Raw genomic sequence first — 24,065 nt, 5'->3', positions numbered from 1 at the left:
CAAATGCAAACTGACTACTTACGTGGAATGTTGATTCTGTTGCTATTAGTCTCAACTACATAAAAGAAAAAAGAAAAAAAATAGGCTAAGTAAATCCTCCCAATTCTTCCAAACAGGCCTCCAAGATGCCTCTTGAATGAAACCTTCCCCAGGCAGTCAGGCCCATTCTGGTCTATCCCTACTCTGGACCACACTGTCTAGTACTTAACAACGCACACTATCATACTGATTTATGTGTGTTCATTGTGTTATCATTCTTTGAGGGCAAGGGCCATAATTGAAATATTAGATTTGATTCTAAATATCATTCTGAAAGAAGAATGAGAAATTCAAGTGTTTTCAAAGGTAAGTGAGCATGATGGTGAAGGGGCTGAAACTATAAGCAGAATGTGCAAAAAAAAAAAAAAAAGGATTCCTCTGAGAAGTACGGCAGCAATCTAGTAAAGAAAGTTCAGCTATGTTTCACACTGCTTCAAATCTAGTATAAGTGAATATATATTATGGGGACAAATATGTGGGTTCAAAATAAAGAACTTTCCATTGTTAACAGCTGATAAAGATAGAATATAATGAAGTAGCAGCACAGTGTACCTTCCAAGTATACAACACCTAAAAGTGACAGGTAAATATTTAAAATATCTCTTCAGTAAAGAGAAGGAAACAAACGTAGGCCAGAAATAATGAAAATACATAAAAATTTCAGAACAGTAATCATACACTGGACTTATTGTTGGTTCTGAGGGCATTAGTCCATTCATGATTAACTACAATCTGAGTTGTAACATGTCTCACACACACATGCATACACAGACATACACAAACAGAAAGGAAGCAAAGTCTGAGCCCCAAGCATGGTGGAAGGTGGGATTAGAGACCCAAGCACATAACCAGGGATACCTAAAGGTTTTTGTTAGGTGCTGTCAAGTGGGTTCCAACTAAGGAACCCCAAGTATGACTGAACAAAACACTGCCCAGTCCTGGGCCATCCTCATGATCTTTGCTATGTTAGAGTCCATTGTTGCAGCCACTGGGGTCGATCCATCTCATTGTGGGTCTTCCTTTTGTTCACTGACCCTCTACTTTCCCAAGCATGATGTTCTTCTCCAGGGACTAGTTCCTCCTAATAACATGCCCAAAGTATGTAAGACAAAGTCTTGCCATCCTTGCTTCTAAGAAGAATTCTGGCTCTTCTTCTTCCAAGACAGATTTGTTTGTTCTTCTGATAGCCCATGGTATATTGAATATTCTTTGCCAACACCATAATTCAAATACATCAATTCTTCTTTGCTCTTCTTTATTCATTGTCCAGCTTTCCCATGCATATAAAGCAACCAAAAATATCATAGCTTGGGTCAGGCACACTTTGATCCTCAAGGTGACATCTTTGCTTTTGAACACTTTAAAGAGGTCTTTTTATGATTTCTTGACTGTTGTTTCTATGGATGTTGATTGTAGATCTAAGTAAAATGAAATCCTTGACAATTTTAATTTTTTCTCTGTTTACCTTGATGCTGCTTATTAATCCAGTCATGAGGATTTTTGTTTTCTTTATGTTGAGGTGTCTTGAGGTGTGAGCCATACTGAAGGCTGCAGTCTTGGATCTACATCAATAAGTGCTTCAAGTCCTCTTCGCTTTTAGCAAGCAAGGTTTTGTCATCTGCATAATGCAGGTTGTTAATGAGTCTTCCTTTAACCCTGATGCAGTGTTCTTCTTATAGTCCAGCTTCTCAGATTATTTGCTCAGTATACAGATTAGATAAGTATGGTCAAAGGATAAAACTCTGATGAACACCTCTTCTGATTTTAAACCACGCAGTATCCCCTTATTCTGTTTGAATGACTGCCTCTTGATCTATGTACAGGTTCCGCGTGAGCACAATTAAGTGTTCTGGAATTCCCATTCTTTGCAATGTTATCCACAATTTGTTATGATTCACACAGTCTTTGCATAGTCAATAAGACACAGGTAAACAACTTTCTGGTATTCTCTGCTTTCGGCCAAGATCCATCTCCTTGGTAATGACATCCCTAGTTACACTTTCTCTTCTGAATCCAGCTTGAATTTCTGGCAGCTCCCTGTCAATGTACTGCTGCAACCATTTTTGAATTATCTTTAGCATAATTTTACTTCCATGAGATATTAATGACATTGTTCCATAATTTCCACTTTCTTCTGGATCACCTTTCTATGGAATAGATACAAATATCGATCTCTTCCAGTCAGTTGGCCAGGTAGCTATCTGCCAAATTTCTTGGCATAGACGAGTAAGCACTTCCAGCACTGTATCCATTTGTTGAAACATTTCAACCGGTATTCCATTACTTCCTTGAGACTTGTTTTTCACCAATGTTTTCAGTGCAGCTTGGACATCTTCCTTTCATACCATTGGTTCTTAATCATATGCTACCTCCTGGAATGGCTGAACATCGACCAGTTCTTTTTGGTACAGTGACTCTGTGTATTCCTTCCATCTTCTTTTGATGCTTCCTGCATCATTTAATTTTTTGCCCATAGAGTCCTTCAATATTGCAACTCGAGGCTTGAATTTTTTTTCAGTTCTTTCAGCTTAAGAAATGCTGAGCATGTTTTTGCCCTTTGGTTTTCTAACTCCAGGTCTTCACATGTTTCATAATACTCGAGTTTGTCTTTTCAAGCCACCCTTTCAAATCTTTTGTTCAGCTCTTTTACTTCATCAACTCTTCCTTACATTTCAGCTACTCTACATTTCAAGAGCAAGTTTCAGAGTATCTTCTGACATCCATTTAGGTCTTTTTTTCTTTCCTGTTTTTTTTAATGACCTTTTGCTTTCTTCATGTATGATATCCTTGTTGTCACCCTGTAACTGTGGTCTTTGGTCATTAGTGTTCAATGCATCAAAGCTATTCTTGAGATGGTCTCTAAATTCAGGTGGTTTATACTAAAAGTCATACTTTGGCTCTTGTAGACTGGTTTTAATTTTCCTCAGCTTCAACTTGAGCTTGCATACGAGCAATTGATGGTCTGTTCCACAGCTGGCAACTCGCCTTCTTCTGACCGATGATACAGAGCTTCTTCATCATCATTTTTCCACAGATGTATTTGATTTGATTCCTGTGTATTCCATATGGTGAAGTCCATGTGTATAGTCACCGTTTATGTTATTGAAAAGGTATTTCCAATGAATGAGTCATCGGTCTTGCAAAATTCTATCACGCAATCCTCCCGAGTTGTTTCTATCACCAAGGCCATATTTTCCAACTACTGATCCTTCTTCTTTGTTTCCAACTTTCACATTCCAATCACCAGTAATTATCAAAGCATTTTGATTGCATGTTTGATCAATTTCAGAATACAGAAGTTAGTAAAAATCTTCAATTTCTTCATCTTTGACATTAGTTGTTGGTGGGTAAATTTAAATAGTAATCATTTTAACTGGTCTTCCTTGTAGGCATATGGATATTATCCTATCACTGGCAGTGTTGTATTTCATGATAGATCTTGAAATGTTCTTCTAGAGGATGAATGCAATGCTGTTCCTCTTCAATTTGTCATTCCCAGCATAGCAGTCCATATGGCTATCTGTTTCAAAATGGTCAATACCAGTCTATTTCAGCTCACTAATGCCTAGGATACTAATCTTCAAGCATTCCATTTCATTTTTGACATTTCCAATTTTCCTTGATTTATACTTCATACATTCCAAGTTCCGATTATTAATGGATGTTTGCAGCTGTTTCTTCTCATTTTGAGTCATGCCACATCAGCATATGAAGGTCGGAAAGCTTTACTCCATCCACATCATTAAGGTCGACTCTACTTTGAGGAGACAGCTCTTTCCCAGTCATATATGCAGTGGCTTCCAACCTGAAGGGCTCATCTTCTGGTACTATATCAGACAATGTTCCACTGCTATTCATAAGGTTTTCACTGGCCAATTTCTTCAGAAGTTGACTGTCAAGTCCTTCTTCCTAGTCTGTCTTAGTCTGGAAGCTCCACTGAAACTTGTCCAACATGGGTGACCCTGCTGGTATTTGAAATATTGGTGGCATAGCTTCCAGCATCACAGCAACACACAAGCCACCACAGTACAACAAACTGATAGACAAGTGGTGGATACCTACCGGAGACACCCACAATGATAATCCAGAGAAAGGTGTGACTCACAGAAGACCAAAGGGGTGGCTGTCTTGGCTGTGGCTCTAATCAGAGTCAAAAAAGGGTTTAAAAAAAAAACTCTCCTGAGGCTCTGATATACAAAGACAAGCATACTTTCACTTAAGGTTTGGTGCCAGAATTCCCATTATTACGGGGCCCCAAAATTCCCAAGCCAAAATTTGTTTAACATAGTTACAGTATGTATTATCCCAAGGTGCCTCACAGAAGCAAATGAAATCCTCTTTGGATTAAATACAGGCCTTAGAGAAACTTCATACATAAAGTTCCAAAGAAATTAAGTTCATAATTTAAATGAATAAATAAACACATCCCCAAGGACTTCTGCAAGAATAGTGAACTTAAAACTGCAAAGGGCCTCCTATTACAAACAACTAGATCCTAGATATAAAACCTATTTTAAGTGCATTGCTGGGCTCACAGAAAGCAGAGGAGGGCTCCAAGAGACCTCACCTGCCCTTTTCTTCAAGAAATAAATAAGTAACCTGAAACCAGATCAAAGAGCTCCAGTATCAAGACAACAGAATAAATTTCCCTGACAGCAAATGCAACCCAGAGACTAAGTAAACGCCGTGGAACTGTGAAGTTCACAGGGAGCTAAACCCAAAACTCTCGCCTCAAGACAGGTGTTCAGAAAGGTAGCAAAGTTGTCCCAAGCCAGCAGCACCCCCTAGCAATGGGTTGAAGTAATCACAAATACTCTTAGAGGAAATCATCCCCTTTCCTTGAAGTGAAATGTTACAAGCTCATAATCACAGATGACAAAAATACAACGAAGCAAGCCAACATGAATGAGAATTATATGAAACTCCCATGTGCTTTAGATCCTGTAATTATTGAAAACAGGCTGAAAAACAGCCATGGGGAATTCACAAAAATTATCAACCAAGGAGAGGTGATCCAAAATGACCAAATAGATTGGAAAAAGGAAAGTCAAATTACAGGTATGAAAAAGTATAACTCATGAAATTAAAAATTCAGTAGATGAGTTAAAAAATTTTTAAATATGCCTGAAGAGAGACTCAGATGACTATAACTAAATTATCCAAAATACAGTACAAACTCACAGGTTTGAAAAATATAAAAATGAAATCATAGCTATGGAGGAAATGAAAAGGTTTACATATATTTAATTAGAGTTGGAGAATTAAAGAACCACTGTTCAACAGACCACAAACTTCTGAGCAGCAGCAACAGAAGCCAAAAGACATGGAATAATACCATCAGAGTACTTAGAGAATATTTAACACTGAGCTGACACGAGTTTCTTTCCCTCAGTAAAAAGAATAAATTTAAATTTGCACACATCTGTATAAAACAAAAATTAACAGAACGGCAAGGAAAATCTGAAAAACCTACCACTGTAGTAGTTAGGGCATGTCATCAAATCTCAATCATTGGTGAGTCAAGAAAACTAAAATTTGGTAAATACATCAGCAATTTTAAAACAATTAATAAGCTTGATTTAGTAGCCATATATAAAGCACTTATTTACATTCTTCTCAAGTATACACAGAACATTTAAAAAACCTAGTGGTATAATAGGCCAAAAAACGACTTAACAAATTTTAGAAAACTAATATCATCATAACCACATTCTTTTGTCACAATTTAATTAATTAACAATTCAATAGCAAAAGGAGAAGTTTTACATTTGGAAATTTAAACTTACTTCCAACTATTTCTGAGCCAAAGAAGAAATAATGAAAATTTTAGAATAATACAAATAATAAAAACTCCACTCATTAAAATTTGTGGGGTGCAGCTCCTCAGAAGGAAATTATACCATTAGATACTTAATCAAAGAAAAAAAGCCTGAAAATTAATGTACTAACCAATCAACACAAAAGTTAGAGAATAGTAGAAGAAATATAATACCAAACAAACCCAGAAGCTCAACAGAGCCAAAAATGGGTTCTTTAAAAAGATGAATAAAATACTTAAAGCTCTGGCAAGATTGAGCTAGAGAACAGAAGGAAGATATAAATAAACAATATCAAGAATGAAAAGGGGTATGAAACTACAAATATAGCAGAAATTAAAAAGATAACAAAAGAATGCAAACAAATATGCTAATAAATTTGAAAACTTAACTATATGACTAGAAAAATACACAAAACTGACACAAAATGGAAAATTTATATGATCTTGTAACCATTCAATTAAAAAAAATTAATCAGTAGTTAAACTCTTTCTCTAAAGTAAATACAAGATCCAGTCCGTTTCATAGACAAGTATTATTGAACATTCATAAAATAGATAATTCCAATCTTACACAAAGAAGGGCATACTCTGCATCTCATTTTATGGGATTAATTTAACTGTATTAGCAACACTTGGCAAGAATAATATAAGAAAGGAAAATTAGAGGCCAATCTCACACGTAACACTGATATAAAGTCCTAAATAAAATGTTAGCAAACTAAATCTAACAATAAAAAAATACCACCAAAATATATTATTCTAGAATGCAAGGCTACTATGGTAGAAACTCTGTTTTTAACTTATGTAATCAAAATAACAGATTAAAGAAAAATAATCTCAACAGATGCACAAACTGCATTCAATTAAAGTTAACAACACACATTGTAAAAACCAGCAAACTAGGAATTTCCTCAATTGATAAAGTGTATCTGCAAAAAAAAATGTACACTGAACATTATATTCAATAGTGAAATATTAAAATTGTCTCCCTTAAAATCAGGAACAAAACAAGGGTGTCCATTACCACCACTTCTATTCAACACTGTCCTGGAAAATCATACCAATACAATGATAATAGGTAATAATATTATGTTCAAGTTTGAACTCTCAGCATCACCATGACCTGAAGTCACAAAAATATTTTAAATATACATATACATGAGTTAGTAAGACCTAACTATCTGCCCAGAAACGCTGGTGGCATAGTGGTTACGAGCCACAGGTGCTAACCAAAAGGTCAGCAGTTCGAATCCAACAGGCGCTCCTTGGAAACTCTACAGGGCAGTTCTACTCTGTCCTATAGGGTCGCTATGAGTCGAAATCGACTCAAAGGCAGTGAGTTGTTTTTTTTTTTTAAACTGTCTGCCCCTACAGAAGCACAAAACTGCTACCTGAAAGGTTGGTGGTTCAAACCCACCCAGGAAATCCCTAGGAGAAAGACCCGGCAATCTGCTTCCATAAAGATTACAGCCAAGAAAATCCTATGTGGCAGTTCTAGTCTGTCACATGGGGTCCTTATAAATCAAAATAACTCAATAGCACATAACAAGAACAACAATAAACTGGAAGAGGAAGTGAAATGGTTAATAAACAAAAGAAAACAAGCTCAAGCTCATTAGGAATGCGGCAAAATAAAAATCACAACAGAGGTAAAACATCAAATGTGCCTGATTATCAAAAATAAAAAAGTGAGAAAACCAGCATTCAAGTGGACAGGGAGCTACTGACACGCTCCCACAATGCTGGGGGTAGTGTCACTTGGTCTTGGGCAAACAACTGGCACTGCCTGGTAAGGCAGAATGTACTACGCGTTCTACACCTGAGGGCATACTCTGAAGAGCCTTTTGCACATGCGCATCAGGTGACATAAAGGAATTTTCGTAGCAGTATTGCTTTTAATAGCAGAAAATAATCAAGACTAGAAAGAACCCAAATGTCCAATAAAATGGATAAACGTGCATAAATTGAACAATATATATTAAAAAAATTAATGAATTACAGTTATACATCAAAAAAGATGGACAACAAGGACATATCCAAAACAGACTACCTGAAATACCTTTCATAGATTTTAGAATTACAGACATATGTGTTACAATCATTAAGAAAAGCAAGAGGTGGATTAACTTAAATTCACAACACTGTTTTCCTCTAGGAGATAGGGAGGGACTCCAGGGGCTTAAAATGACTGGTAATATTCTATTTCTCATCCTATACGTTAATTTTAATAGGATGTGCTACCTGAGAAGGTCGTGAATTCTCCGTTGCAGAAGTCTGTTATTCTTTAAGAAATAGCTTACTTAGATGAGACAGTTCAAGAAATACAAATATCACATAAGGAATTAGACTTAATTATCCTTACAAATCCCTTTTAACACCAAAATCTGGTAATTCCTAAACCACCATAATAAACAGGACAATGGGCAGCTCATAAAAACAAATACTAATTATACCAACCATTAACTGAATACTGATTTTGGCAGACACTGTTGATTGCTACCAACATTGTTTTTTCATTCTTTCTCACCAGCTGGTGCCAATTTTGTTCCGCATTCTGTCCTTCCCCCATGAAAGTCACGGGAAGGTATCATAGCTTGAGGGATATATTTTATTAAGGCTAAAATAATCCTATGGCCCGTTCGTTTAGAGGTAAACATGTGACCCTGTTTTGGCCAAGAAGATACGAGGTAAAGTCTACTGAGTGATGTCTAGGAAAGGGTTCCTTTACCCTAAACAGGAGCCCCAGGAAGGCATAGATATTCTTTCTTGGTGCTGTGCATAGATATGACATCTAGGATGGCTGCTGCCATGTGCCATGAGGCAACCGTAAAAAGGACTAGCCTCAGAAGTAAGCCCATGCAAAAGACAGGTGATGTAGCACTTTTGTTTTTAATAATTACAGCTTAAACTATCCAGAAATTTTTAGTTCTTAAAAGGGACTTGAGGAAGCTACCCAGAGTTACCAAAAAGTTTCTTCCATCTAACAAGATATTCTGGTAATTTTCTAGTTTTGTCTTCTTGGTTCAATAGAAATATTTCAAAGTGGTATGTGACCACTGGATGCAGAGTCTGGGTTTCTCTATAATAAATCCCTTTGCCAAATGCAGGAGTTGCAGACTTGTGACCAGCAAGAGTGAAGCAAAACTATGGGGAGCATTTTCCTATAGGAGTTCAGTCTTGAGGAAAGTGTCAGGGCTTTGGGCCGGTTCTGCCCAGTTCGGTCCAGTTCAGTCATGGCTGAGGGAGTGTCACTGGAACAGGCTCAAATTTTTAAGGTTACGGTAAACCAGAAAGATAGCCGGAACGGGAAAACTTAATCTCCCTTTTAGAGAACAAGGGCAGCATACACATTGCATAGCAACCAAATGTCTTGCCCTCAGATTTTGAGCAGTCTGAAGTACAGGTGGCCCACTGGAAAGATGGCAGCTGACCACGTCACTTCGATGTATGTCGCTCCCCTCTTCCGAGGCTCCTATTTCAGGGCTTCGACCTGTAATTTTTCCCATTCTGGCTACCACACCAAATCTGCCAAATTATAAAACTTTGGATGTGTTTCTGTTTCACTTCCTCGGCCATGACTGAAACGGTCTGAACCGATTCAAAGCCCTGGTGTCAATGCAGGAATTGGACTCTTCGGAGGGTTACAGTGTCTCCTGACAGGTCCTACCAGCCACTTTTGGGCAATAATGTTGGCATTACTAGAGGTGGCAGGCAGGATACCCACTTTCTGATGTATTTGGGTGAGTAGCTGAGCTAAGAGGAGGTTGGATGTTTCAAAGGGAAACAAGGAACTCTTGGTTCAACTGAAGACTTCATTGGGGAACCAAAAACTTAAAAAAAATAATCTCTTGGACACTGAGCCACAAACTGTCCCTGAAAAGTATGCATCTTTTCCAGCAAAATCTTACTGGGGGTTATGTTATCGAGTAATGAACTGAGATAAATACTTTAGATGTGTTATTTAATGGCATACTTTACTAGAAATCTGAAGACCTGCAGCAGATTTAAAATTCCAACTCTTGCTACCACTTTTTAAGAGATTGTGAAATTAATCAAAATGCACATGAATCAAGTTTTATATACTGTCTGATGGATAGATGAGTTTGTTCATTGTGCCATTTCTTTCTTTGGATTCTCAGGCATGGTTTGGCAATGCAAGAACTCTGTAACAGTAACAAATTCAATAAAAAGTAAATATATGGGGGAAAAAAAAAAGAAGTAAGCCCATGGATCCATGATGATAGCATTGAGGTTATGAATTAATTAAAGCTGGAGCCTTACTTCTAGACTCCTTGGTAAATAATATGTCATCTTATTGTTTATATTCTCATGTTGCTTATATGTTCCGACTGAACTCATGTCAACCGAAACGTTTACCATATGTACAAAGTTTACTCATTTAATCCTCAAAACAATCTTATGAGGTAAGAAGCATTAGTTGTGTCCACTTTATAGACAATAAAAATAAAATCTAGAGAATGAAAATTAGTTGCCCAAAGTCACACACCTAATTAATGGCCAATTCTGGGGTGCTTATAACCACCTATGCAGTGTAATTTCTATGCTGCATATCATTAACTGGCATTGAGCATTCATTATCAACCCCTTATGTTCCCTTTGTATCACAGGATCTGGTTTCCCAGATTCCCCTGAAGCTGAAGTTCTAATTCAGTTCAGGTCTTGACAATGAGATTAACCTTTGTAGAATTTGGAAGCCAGAAGGAACATGAAAAGTCATCTTCCTAAGGCTGTGAGTGCTAAAAAGAAAAGCCCAACAAATGTGAATGTCTCCAGTGGACTCCATGTTCCATTATCACATGCTCTGAAGGTCTGAGTCAGTGATGGCAGCAGCATCAGTGGCAACAGCAGTCTAAGCAGCTCCTTGACCTCTGAATCACAGCTATGATTGACCTTTGTTGTGGATCGAGTTGTGTCCCCCAAAAATGTGTGTCAACTTGGCTAGGCCATGATTCCATATATTGTATGATTGTCCACTATTTTGCCATCTGATATGATTTTCCTATGTGTTATAAATCCTACCTCTATGATGTTAATGAAGCAAGATTAGAGGCAGTTAGTGAGGCAGGACTCAATCTACAAGATTTAGGTTACATCTTAAATCAATCTCTTTTGAGATATAAAGGAGAGAAGCAAGCAGAGAGACAAGGGGACTTCATATCACCAAGAAAGAAGTGACAAGAACAGCGCAAGCTTTGGACTTGGGCTCCCTGTGCTGAGAAGCTCCTAGACCAGGGGAAGATTGATGACAAGGACCTTCCCCTAGAACCAACAGAGAGAAAGCCTGCCCTTGGATCTGGCACCCTGCATTTGGACTTCTAGCCTCCTAAGCTATGAGAAAATAAGTACCTGTTTGTTAAAGCCATCCACTTGTGGTATTTCCACTATAGCTGCACTAGATAACCAAGACAACCTTGAAACCAGTAGTCTAATGGCAGCCTCCAAACTACACTCCTCCAGACTTTTCATTGCATTCCTTGTTATTAAATCCCTTCCTTGTATTAAATCCCTTTAATAAAATTTAACTCTTCATATTAAATCATATCCCTCTTGATGTACCTACAATGACTATAATTTCCTGAACTAATAAAAACTGAACTCGACAAATAAATACATGGCACGTCAACTGACTTACATTTATCAGATGCCCAAAGAAAAACAGTAATGTAATGCAGTTTTATCTTTGCGTATGTGTGTGTGGTAAAAATATGTAATAAAACTTTTGCCACTTCAACCCTTTTACGTGTACAATTCAGTGACATTAATTATGTTCACCAAGTTGTGCAACCATCAGCAGTTTTATCTTTAAGATATATGCAAACTACTTGTCATTTTTATTTTTAGGATATACAATCAAAGTACTCGTTTATCTTTCTTCCATAAATACAAACAATTTATTAAACTTCTAAGAGGATGCCATGGATATGGCTTCTTTCTTACACCTTCTCCCTTGATAGGGACATGATAGGGCCTCTTTCTTACACCTTCTTCCCTTAGCTATTAGGAACTTCAACTGTAAACAAGAGATTTACAACCTTCATGGAACATCTCACCTATACTCTTAGGTGGGGCAAATTTTTACAGAGTATAACGCATCTCTCCTAAGGTTTAGGACTGCTCTGTATTTGTGAAAAAAGAATGAAAATTTTCTGAAAGGGGCAGCAACTTATATTTATGCTCTAGAATATATGTAAAATATGTATTTTCAAAATGATGAGGTACTCTAACCTGTGAACACATAATACATCTATTAACATCTTCACATACCATGTCAGAAGACACAATCTTACGTTAAAGAGCCTGAAACTGATTATCAAAAAGACCAAGATTCAAATCTCAGTTGAGTCACATAGAGCTGACTGACATTAAAAAAGTCTCTTGGGTTCTCTGAGCTTCAGTTCATCTGATGTTTACGACTATCTCCAAATCTTATTGTAACATTTAAAAAGAGAAAGCACATGTGCAAATGTCTAAGACCTGGTGTATTAGTAAATAAATGTTACATTTTCTCTCATTTCCTAAGTATGGAATAATTATATTCTCCCCTCCTAAAAAAATTGGTTATAAAAAATGTAAAAATTCTACATTCTACTATCATACATTATAAAATCACAGAAAAATTTCCTAAAAGATTAAGTCAAACCTTGCGTGCAGTTAAGTGGTAATTAGTCCTGAGACAAGTAGCAAGTAGTAGCCCACTAGTTAAACTTCCCTTTTGGAACTTTTCAGCACTTTGATCACGCTAATTATTTCCTGCTCTGACATCACTCTCCACACCAGAATATTTTGTATACTCCAACAAACACAAAAGCTGGGGTAGGTAAACCTCTAAAAAGTCACATTCTGAGAGTTTAAAAAAAAACTAAAACACTAAACAGATATTTAAGAAACTATGTATTACCAATTATGACTTTGGTACTTACTGATTGCTTATCTAAGCATGACCATTAAAATACAGTTTAAAAGAAAACAACAAACATATGAGTTTAATGAAATGTGAAACCAGAAACTAATTAACCCACTGAAGACTAAAAACAAAAAAAAGATTTAGGATCGCCACTTGACCACCCCTTAGGTCGAACATAGTTTTTTGGTATTTCTGTGTTGGCATATTACCCTTCCATTTAGACATTTTTTTTTAATATTGTATAACTAAAAACCCACTGCCGTCGAGTCAATTCCAACTCACACTGACCACACAGGACAATGTAGAACTGCCCGATAGGGTTCCCAAAGAGCACCTGGTGGATTTGAACAGCCAACCTTTTGGTTAGCAGCCATAGCTCTTAACCAGCAACTTTAAGCCCCTGGAGGCCCTCCCTATCTCCCAGAGGAAAACACTATTACGAATTTAAGTTAATCGTCTCCTTGCTTTTCTTAATGGTTTTACCACATATGTCTGTATTTCTAAAACATCTGGAATATATGAAAAATATTTCAGTTAGTCTGTTTTGGATATGTTTTTGTCATCCACTCTTGTTGATGTATAACTGCAATTCATTAATTTTCTCTAATATATATTATTCCATTTATGAACATGTTTATCCATTTAACCGTTTATCCATTTTACTGGACATTTGGGTTCTTCCCAGTTTTAGTTTATTTTTTACTATTAAAAGCAATACTACTATGAAAATTCTTTTACGTCGTCTGATGTGCATATACAAAAGACTCTTCAGATATGTACTTAGGTGTAAAACATGTAGTAAATTCAGATTTACCAGACAATGGCAACTGTTTTCCAATAAATAACCCCAGGGAATGATGACAACTAAATTCACCTCTATCCACAAATCTCAGCTTAAGCCTCTCTCCTTTGTCCTCCTTCCCACTCCCTCCTATTGTCCTGATTCCTAGAATATAAAATTTACAGTGGAAGGGAGAGAAAGTTAAAAATTAGACAGATGAGGTAAGCAGTGGTAGAAATTAAAGAGAATTACCCAAAGTACAGATTTATGGAGTTAACTGACTTGGCAAATGAATATTTTATGCTCTCTTGCTCAAAACAAAGTTTTTCTTTATAAATAATTATAGGGCATACAGTTACATATGTGATTTAAAAGATACTGTTTGGATTATTTCAAAATAGATCTTGAAAACCAACCTCAATTGGCTCCTCACCACCTTTTACTTGATTTTCACCCATTTCTCCATTCTCATAACTGCTGCTTTTCTCAACCCACAGCTCAGATTTTTCTACAGTCAGTCGAAGCTGGTCTAGATCTGCCTTGATTTGTTTGTAGTTATCTACATCTTGATTGGACACCAGTAATTGCACCTGAAAACAGAAGAATTTCAACCTTTATTTATGGAATTTCTTTTATTCCTGTTTCCTTTATGTCTGAATTCTCAAATCTTTAAATGTATTTGTCTCTTTGTTGAGGTTTAATAGCTCTATAAAATTTATGAATATTTTAGATGTGTATTACCTATGAAAATTTACAAGGAACTATCTGTGAACTCTGACCAATATATTCTTGTGTTAGAGAGGATTAAAAAAAAAAAAAAAGTGAAGCCTAGTAAAACTTCACAGTGTACTTTAAGCTAAAAGATATCCCAGCCCTAATGTCACTGCGAAAGTTAATTTTCTGAGATTGTTTGGAAAGAGGTAGAAACATAAAAATAAGTGGGAAAAAAAAATAGATAGCTACAATCTAATCTATGATATAAATTTTTTCATTATAATTTTTATATATTATGATACATAGTCATGTATATTTACATGACTAACCTAATTATTTCACATTCTTTAATATATTCATGAAAAAACTTTTTAATGAAGATCAATGTTCTATTAAGTGAAATAAATATTAGTGAGACACATGTAAGCACATAAAGAAAAAAAGCACATAGGTATTACTAATTAACAGTCTAAAGATTGATGTCTTATTCAAAGATCAAAACGAAAAATATGACATCCATAACAGTTACCTTCTTTTGGATTTATGCATCTTTCAATCACAAAACATTTCACCCCAGCAAAAGTCACATATTCTCATTAACATTGCAGCCATAAAGCCAGGTTGGATGTTATAAACAGCATTTTCAGAGCTGCTTCTATGGAACCTTCGAGGGCTTCTCCATCTTACCTGTTTAAATGCCTGTAAAACTTCTGCTCTCTGGCTGAAGTGCTTGAAAAGCAGCTGCAGAGCTCCTGATAGCAAAGGAGGGTAGTCATGCATGATCAGATGGATGAGTACCCGTAAAAACGTCCTGCCACCTTCATCATCAAGTTGAACTGGATTTTTTTCCTTTCTATAAAGCCAAAAATAGTTCTGAAGTAACTTGTATTTATATAACACCTATTCTTAAATGACTAAAACTGTGTATAGGCTCTCAGAGTTCTATCACTTTTTCCCAATTTAGAAAGTTAAAAAGGAAAACATTTTTACTTTTTCTCCTCATTTAACTGATGGAAAAAAAAAAGGCAAAAAAAGCCTTGTGTTTGTCCTTGAAAGCATGGATAACCAACTGCTCAGTTTGCCTGAGGCTGAGGGGATTTCCAGGATGGGGGACTTTCAGTGCTTCAACTGGGAGAGTACTGGGAAAACTGGAATGAGTTGGTGAGGAATTCAAATCAGTCCAAAAGCATTTATTGACAAGCAGGGTCACCCACGGTGAACAAGTTTCAGCAGATCCTCCAAACTAAGATAGACTAGAAAAAAAGGCCTAGTAATCTATTACCTGAAATTAGCCAATGAAAACCTTTGACGTTGTCCAACTCACTTGATTTGGACACATCAGCAGGAAAGACCAATCACTAGAGGGGGACATCAAATTTGTGAAGGAGAGAGCCAGTGAGGACAAGGGAGACCTTCGGTGAGATGGGTTGGCAAAATAGCCATAATATGAACTAAAAAAAAAATAGCCATAATATGAACTGGAACACGTCAACGATTGTGAGGATGACACAGGAATGGGCAACATTTTGTTCTGTTGTACATAAGGTCTCCATGAGTCAGAGCCAACTCGAAGGTAGCTAACACCACCAGTAGACAACTGATTTTCCCCAGAGCCCTAGTGGCCTCCACATGACAGGTTGGGAGGGGCAAGGGAAGGACTGCACACTCCACACACACTCAAATCATCACCAAAGAAGCTCTATGTTTACTATATTGGGACTCTGAGTAAGATTCCAATAAAATAAAAAGTCCACTTATTTTAAGGTGAAAATCATACACTGGTTCATTTTCTCTTCCTAGAAATAATGAAAATTCTTGAAGAGGAAAACACATCAAATATTATATGATCTCACTAACATGAAGTGCACAGAATAAGCAAATATATGAAGATCAGGGTTTACTAATGGTTATCAGGGTCAGGAGGGAGAGAGGTGAGGAGGAACTATTGTTTAGGAAGCACCGAGTTTTTGTTTATGGGAAAGGAAAATTTTGGCAAAGGATAGTGATGATGGTAGCACAACATGACTGATGTAATTGATCTCACTGAATTGTATATGTGAAAAATGTTTAATTGGCAAGTGTTGTGTGATCTATACTTTTAAAGCAAAAAAAAAAAATCTGGCACTACATATAAAGCAAAGCTAAACCAAATGTTTACTAGAGATAAAAATCCTTTTTAGTTCCCTTCTTAGTTCTTGTTTGTCTGTCTACCAAAAAGAACACTGCAACAAAACATTTAGTATAGATTATTTTTTAAGGTTTTCATGTCAGAATCTGTAATAAAATGTCCTCCTAGAAACTCAATAATCTTTACTTTGGATACTTACTGCTTTTACTTTTTCTTTTTGACTGCTACTAGTTTCATTTGTGAAAACAAAAAAACAGCTTAAGAAAATAAATGGTAGGGTTCCTGATAGCATAAGAGGGTATTCACGACAGAGGCTATTTTTTTTTCTTTAATAATGGATATTTCCATGGGCAGAAAATAGCTTTATTTCTCACATACAAAGTTAATGATAACATTAAAAGAAGTTACTTTCTTATCTCCAATTTCTAAGATGTAGGGAAGCAATGTTTTGCAAGATGCAGTGATATTTATACCAGAGGAGTTAAAGGGCTGCCATTATTTGAGGAAAGAAAAGCAAAGAATTCAAGGAAAATTCAATACACTGACTTTATCTCTCTTTTCCTTTTTTATGTGACCTAAAGAGGAATTATGCTTTCTTCTCTACAGTAAATTAGCAGCTTCATTTCTGGAAGAAATCGTGTTGGCAACAATAGAGCATTGAAAAATAAACAGATACAGGGAGGTGAACAGTAGCAAAGTATCAATAAAATTCTAAGTAAAATCTTATTCACCTGTAAGAGAAAGATATATAAATGTTACTGTACCTTCCAGCAAACATAGTTTCTGCCTGAGCTGCAATTTCATCTATATCAGGAACAATAGCTGCAAAGATAAATGGTAAAACTCACTTTGTATCTTATCCTATATAGATAGGAGTTACAATATTTATATTAAGTTGACCTGAAATATTCTTTTGTCTTAAATTCTTTACACCACCGAAAGTTAAAAGTTCTCTAAAAATCACAATACAGTTCTACTTAGACATCAATATTTTAAATTGAAGTTTACATTTTCTAATATATATATTGTTATAGTCAAAGATACACTTAAAAGATCAAGAAGTACCGTTTACAAGTGTATATATACATAAAGTATATATACTCCATGTGTGTACATATAAGTATCCCTGGCGGCAGAGTGGTTAAGAGCTCAGGCTGCTAACCAAAAGCTAGGCAGTTCAAATCTACAAGCTGCTCCTTAGAAACCCTGTGTGGCAGTTCTACTCTGTCCTATAGGGTGGCTATGAGTTGGGATTGCCTTGATGGCAACAGGTTTGGTTTTTCTGGGTTTTTTTTTTTTTTTTAATATATATAAGTGTAAATATATTATATAAATATGTAATAATTTAAATGGGTGATGACATAGAAGGGTACTTTTTTTAAAGAATCAAAATATGCCTATAATAGACCTTATTACTATATAGTATTTCCAAAGAACACAATCTTTTACCTAAACTTACCTCTATAATGTCATACCTTCTTCTTTCAGAGGGAGGTGGATTGTTTAATTTTTTTTCTATTTCAAGTAATCATGTCTCCTTACTCTTCCCTAACACTAACATTTTGAAGATACTCTTACCAGGATAACATATTTAAATGATAAAAACACTTTTTTTTTTTTTTTTGGTCACTTCCAAAGCATAAAAAGAAAACAGCAAGATATGGGGGAAAAAAATTCTCCCTAGAAAGGTATCTCTTCTGGAAACAAACATCTCTTCTAGTACAAAACATCAGGTAAATCAGAGAGGACTGTCTTTCGGGGTGTACCTAGACATTTCCTCTCGTACTTTACTGACACTTAGAGCTCATGTTTCCAGAAGTCAGGCTTCTGGGAGCCAATAATTTTCATGCTACTGTCAGTGCAACCACCAGCAAGATTTTCTGGTTCTGCCATATCATTCCTGGAAATAGCACTTTGGGGTTCTACTCTTCTGGGAAGCATAAAAACAACACTGTTGCAAATGTGCCAAAAGTGACTTCTCGCTCAGGCAAGCTTAACTCTCGTCTGTGGAGGCATAGAGCCTTAGCGATAGCTCTAATGGTTCCGACAGTGGGCAGTGAGATCCATGGATAGGAGGCATCCATATTAACTACACAATTACCATTACTGAATCATTCCTGTCACACTGATTAATGGAAAAAGAAGAGGAGGGTTCACGACATTGACCTGATGATCAGAGATGGTTTCATATCCGTATACAAACCTGTCCGGGTTGGGGGAGGGGGGTGGAGGGGTACTCTGTTAACTGGCTAAGTCTTTAATAAGACATAGCTTCCACCCTGCCACGAATGGCCCAATCTATCCTGAAAATGGCCTTTTAATGTTTGTTAGTTTTCATAATGTTCTTTCTATAGCCACAAAATGTTTACAATCATTTTTATACCCCCTCGTTATGCTTCAACACGCAGAGATAGAATGGGTTCATTCTGACAGTTTTTAAATGTGAAAATTGCAACACTCCCAGTTTACAATCATACAAAGTAAAAAAAGGTAAAAAAAAAAAAAATGAAACCAACATCCACATCTGGGCCTATAGGGAATGCCATGTCTTTATTCTCTCTCGAGCTGGGTCATGGATTCCTACAGAGCACTTTTCCTTCTGACAGGTGCATTTCACACCGCTCTTTGATCCAAGCAGAGAAATTTTCCTGGAATTTCCACCAAAACAGCAGTCTGATTAAAAAGATTCAGACTCTAAAGTTAGAGAGACTTCAGCAAGAATCCCTGCTGCACTATATTCCTGACCTTCAGCAAGTAGCTTAGCCCCTCTGACCTTGGTTTTCTCATCTGTAAAATGGCACAATAAAAAGTATCTCTACCTCATAGAGAGTTGTGAAGATCACAAAAGAAAATGGATTCAAGGGATTTGGCACCAAGTAACGACCAATAACTTCTCTGTCATTGTAGGCAAGTTATTTAATGGTCTGTATGTTTTTTCATGTCATTGGTGAAGATTATTTTTACATTTTTCTGTCATAGAAGTACAAGCAGTCCCCGGGTCCTGAACAAGATCCATTCCTAACTGTGTCTTTGGAAGTCTTTAAGTCAAATTCATCGGTGAGTCAGAACAGGTGCATATGGTTCTTATTTAGCCTTACTTTGGTGCAAGAAAATGCTGGGAGCCTTTTCCCTGATTTAAAAGCTGCACCTGCAGCAAGTGAAGATGATTGTGATGAATTTGTTGCAAGGAAGAGTTGGTTCAACTGTTTCAAAGTGAGGGCAAATTTACGTAACATTAAAGGGCAAGTATGAGTGGTCCATAAACCAGACGTTCATAACCTGGGAACTGCCTGTACTATTGTGTTTTAAATTAAGAAAGGAAAGATACTTTCAAATTCTCAGAAGAACAAGATACAAAGAGTAAATGCTGTCACAATAATAAAGGTGATACCTGATGGTAGTAATGTATCCGGGGAGCCATTGGCAGACATTTCAGCATTTTCATTGTTCTCTCCGAATTCCTTCTTATATATTGACAGCATATATGAGATCCTATAGTCTAGTCTGACGCTCAGGATAAACTACAAGAAACATTAAAAACAATGTACTTTCATTCAGATATATTTTAAAATGTTAATTCTTTACAGGACACCAAGAACATAACTATCAATATTTAAAATGAACTAGTTAGAAACTTTACTGGTAACTTAGTTGCATGTGCGCTCAGCAGCCTTAAGACTAAGGTAAGCTATGCTTTTCCCCTAGTCAGTGTCAGTAAAAATCCAAAGCAGTGTTTGGGAAACAAAAAAACTTGACTCCCCACAATGGCTCTCTGAAAATTCCAGGTAGAGATATATGGGACTGGATGATACAATTTCACTAAACACGTTGCAATTTCTGCTGGCTCTGGGAGGAGAATGCTGGAGCTGTGCCTCCGCTCCCCACCCCCCCCCGCCCCGCCCCATGCACAGAGAGGCCAAGTCTTCAGCTGCATAGTGTTGATCCCAGCTGTGCCGCCATCAGGCCTGGAGTGAGGCTACAAGGGAGCAGCTTAAGTAATAGCACCTATATACCACTGATTTCCTCATTGGTGCTTATTTTTTCTTGGGTTTGTGTTGTCCTTATTCTCATTAATCGATTTATTGACAGCAATTCAGTGCCAAATAAAACTCCCTACTAGGAAACACCAACCAAAAAAAAAACCAAACCCACTACAGTTAAGTTGATTCTGACTCACAGTGACCCTATAGGACAGGTACAACTGTCCCACTGGGTTTCCAAGGCTGTAGATCCTTATGGAAGCAGACTGCCACATCTTTCTCCCATGGAGTGACTAACGGGTTCTAACTGCTGACCTCTTTTTTTTTTTTTTTTTGATTAGCAGCCAAGCCCTTTAACCACTGTGCCACCAGGGCTCCTTGGGAGATACAACAGGGAATGCAAAACATGAAACCCACTGCCCTCAAAAAGCTAATAATCAAGTTGGGAGAACAAAATATAGCTTTGTCAAAATGATTAGGAAACTATCAAGGGGCTAAATCACATGGTACAGAATACAATGGAGACCAGAAAAGTTAATATATGCTATAGATTTCTGAACTGAGAAGGCAAACAGCAGAGGAGCAGTATTACATAGGGTTACCTTCCATTCCAGTTTGCCTGAGATAGTCCCTGTTTAACATTTTGTCCCAACATAATTATTAATAGTGCCTCTTACACTCTCAAAAGAGACTCATAAGGACAAGAAATGACATAGTCACCCAAGTTTTAGGAAAATTTGTACAGCGTGGTACCCTCTAACCTTCTGTTTCACTGTCTATGACGCCGTTGCATCATTCATCCTTCCCTCCCTTCTTTCTCTCTCCGTCCTCACCCTTGCTCTCTCTTTTTCTCTCTCTCAAACTCTGTTCCAACAGCATTGGAATGCTAGCAGTCTCTCTCATGCTTCCTCACATTTGTTCAGTATCCCCTTTTCTTTGAACATTCTTCTCCTTTACTACGAAATAACTTTAGAAATATCCTCCAAGGTACAACTGAAATCCATTTTTAAATTAAGCTTTGCCTGGTTCCCTAGTCCAAGTCCCTTTTTCTCCTTTTTGCCCACCCAACACATTATTTACACCTATAGGACCAATCACGTCCCAGACTATACAATAGTTAAATGCATCTGTTTGCCATCTCTCTCTCTTTCTTTCTTTCTCCCACCCCCAACTCCCTCTCTCCTCTGCTAGACCTTTATGCTCCTTACAGGCTGGAAACAAGCTCCACGTCAGCTCTCTTCAATTAAATTCAACAAACATTTGTTAAATCAGGTACTGAGGGAGGTGCCAAGGGTACAAAGCAGATGCCAAGGATGTAAGTCCTGCCTTTGAAGAGTTTACAGACTAAAGAAGACAAACACCAAAGAGACTATTTTATTAAACTGTGGTGAGCACTGCAGCACATATTGGTTGAACTGATTCTAGTTAATAAGAGTTTTAAACACAGGAGAGACATTGTGGGAAAAGAGGAGGAAGAAACGGTCACTGGATTTAGTAGCCTTGAGCACAAGAAATGGAGCAGAAATCAGATTGCAGGTGCTTAAAAAATAAGTTTGTTTTTTTAACCTATGTAAAAAATAAAGAAAAATAATGATAAAATACAAATTAATAAAATATTTATTAACTTTTAGTTGAAGATGAGTTGTATTTTATAAATATAACCAATAAAATCTTTCATTTCCTAGTATGTGTAATTATGAAAAATAAATGGATGGCAGAAGGCAAGAAGGAAAGGAGACAGTAAAAGGGAGAGAGGTTGAGAGAGAGAGAAACCTTTGAAGAAGAGATACACAAAGTAATGGAAAAATGAGAGGAAGACAGAGAGGAAGTACAGCTGGTAGAAAGCACAGAGTGTGGCTCCAGAGAGATGCTTGAAGAGATGTTCTCAGAAGAAACATATTTAAAGCCAGCACATGGGAACACAGGCACAGTGAAAGTGACCCAGTCACAGGGACACAGAAACCAGAGAGCAAGCAGAGGTTTAAGGAGAAACACATAAAGAGCCCAAAAGAAGCAGTAAACTGAGACAGCCATAGACTGCCCTGTCATACTGTCTCCAGCTCATCATTTTTTATTCAGCTGTTAGAGGTTGTTTTGAAAAATGCAGCTTTTCTGTAACTGTGGGCTAAAATAAGGTCACACAGCTGAGAGGCTGTCCCATGAGGAGGATGACATGTAGCCAGGGGCTCATTAGGTTCACGGACCAGGCGATTGCTGTTTCTCAGTCTGAGAACAGGAAAACTTTAAGTGATTTTTCAGGGTCATGAACACAGTGTCAGGAGGCCTGCCACTATTTCTCAGGATCCAGCCTTCTGAATTCCTGAAGGAACTGTGAAACCTTTAATGATTATAAATCTAATTACTTTAAATGAAAATGTACAGACCCTTTCAAGACTACTAACCTACTTCTGGTAGCTCAGTCTACATTAAATTGTGATAAAAGACTTATTAAACTGTATCCAGAATCTTAATAAATCCTTGAAAACTTCAGGTCCCATTCTCCAAATCTAGAATAAATGCTATAATTAAGGTATCATAAGCTACTCTCCAAACTTTAAAAAAAAAAAAAATGCTAAGAATTCATAACTGTGGTAATGGGAAATTTATTCACTAAACTAGTAGACATAAAACAATAATTAATCTCCTTGGAATTCACAGAGCTAGGTATTAAACTAGGTTAGTTTTTTTTAAATACATTATCCCTAGCTTTTTGGAAGCAAAAACACAGAGATAATCACTTAAATAAAACACTAAAACCAATTATGAACAATTTACAGAATAAAAACCTACTTGAGTTTCTTACTACAGCAATAAATCTGGACACATGAAGTCAAATGTCTGATTCAATTTAAAACAAGAAAAAGTTGGACTTCAACAATTAAGTTTGCCTTCTCTCAAATCCTTCTTAAATGAAGTTAAAATAAAATTAGTGTCAATGCTGAGTGAGAAAATACATACAAAAGAGGTTTTATCAACCTCAAAGCACTCCACAATTGTTAGATGTTATCATTAATCTACTTGATGGAAATGAACAAGTATGATTAACATGTTAAACAGTGTCAGCATGAGCTTTCTGACCAGGCTTGCAATTAATTAAATATATATAATTAAAAATAAATAAATAAAAATAAACAGCATTTCAGAGTATTTGCACAGTGATTTGGAACAAAACGTATAAGGAATTAAACCAACAAGCAAAACATCTTTGTTATGTAGTTTCTATTATGGCATTTCTATAGTTTCTATTAAGGAATCCCTGGGTGGTACAAATGGTTAAGCATTCGACTACTAACTGAAAGGTTGGTGGTTCGAACCTATCCAAAGGCACCTCAAAAGAAATGCCTGGCAATCAGCTTCTGAAAGGTTACAGCCTTAAAAACCCTATGGAGCATAGGTCTACTCTGCAACACATAGGGTCACCATGAATCAGAATCGACTACATAGCTGCTCATTTTTCTTATACAACATACCTGTAAAATCTCAATGATTTTCAGTTTGGTGTCCATCACAGTTACATCCTCGTGCTCAGTGGGGCTTCCTTGCTTGCTAGGATGGATGCTGGGCTGCACGTCAGGCATGCTCATGGGGAAGATAGAGCCTCTACTGAGCACCATTTGGGTCATCATCTCACCCACCCCATGGATGGTCCTCATGACATTGTTTCCTGGCATGAGAAAGTC

At 36.8% G+C, this 24,065-nt stretch overlaps 1 protein-coding gene across 7 annotated transcripts in view; it reads right to left on the bottom strand.

Moving 5' to 3' along the window:
* ITPR2 (inositol 1,4,5-trisphosphate receptor type 2) overlaps positions 1-24,065 on the bottom strand; it is a 537,466-nt gene that overhangs the window by 306,942 nt on the left and 206,459 nt on the right. For all 7 annotated transcript variants that reach the window (XM_064284462.1, XM_064284460.1, XM_064284461.1 and 4 more), the window contains 5 exons: positions 23,856-24,049; positions 19,797-19,926; positions 17,170-17,227; positions 14,965-15,130; positions 13,980-14,153 (listed from right to left, as the gene is read on the bottom strand). In XM_064284462.1, the coding sequence (XP_064140532.1) occupies positions 13,980-14,153; positions 14,965-15,130; positions 17,170-17,227; positions 19,797-19,926; positions 23,856-24,049 (722 nt within the window). The remainder of the gene's footprint in view (positions 1-13,979; positions 14,154-14,964; positions 15,131-17,169; positions 17,228-19,796; positions 19,927-23,855; positions 24,050-24,065) is intronic.

This window comes from Loxodonta africana, chromosome 4, assembly GCF_030014295.1.
Source record: "Loxodonta africana isolate mLoxAfr1 chromosome 4, mLoxAfr1.hap2, whole genome shotgun sequence".
Lineage (NCBI taxonomy): Eukaryota > Metazoa > Chordata > Mammalia > Proboscidea > Elephantidae > Loxodonta > Loxodonta africana.
This window is presented reverse-complemented; position numbering and strand designations above follow the sequence as displayed.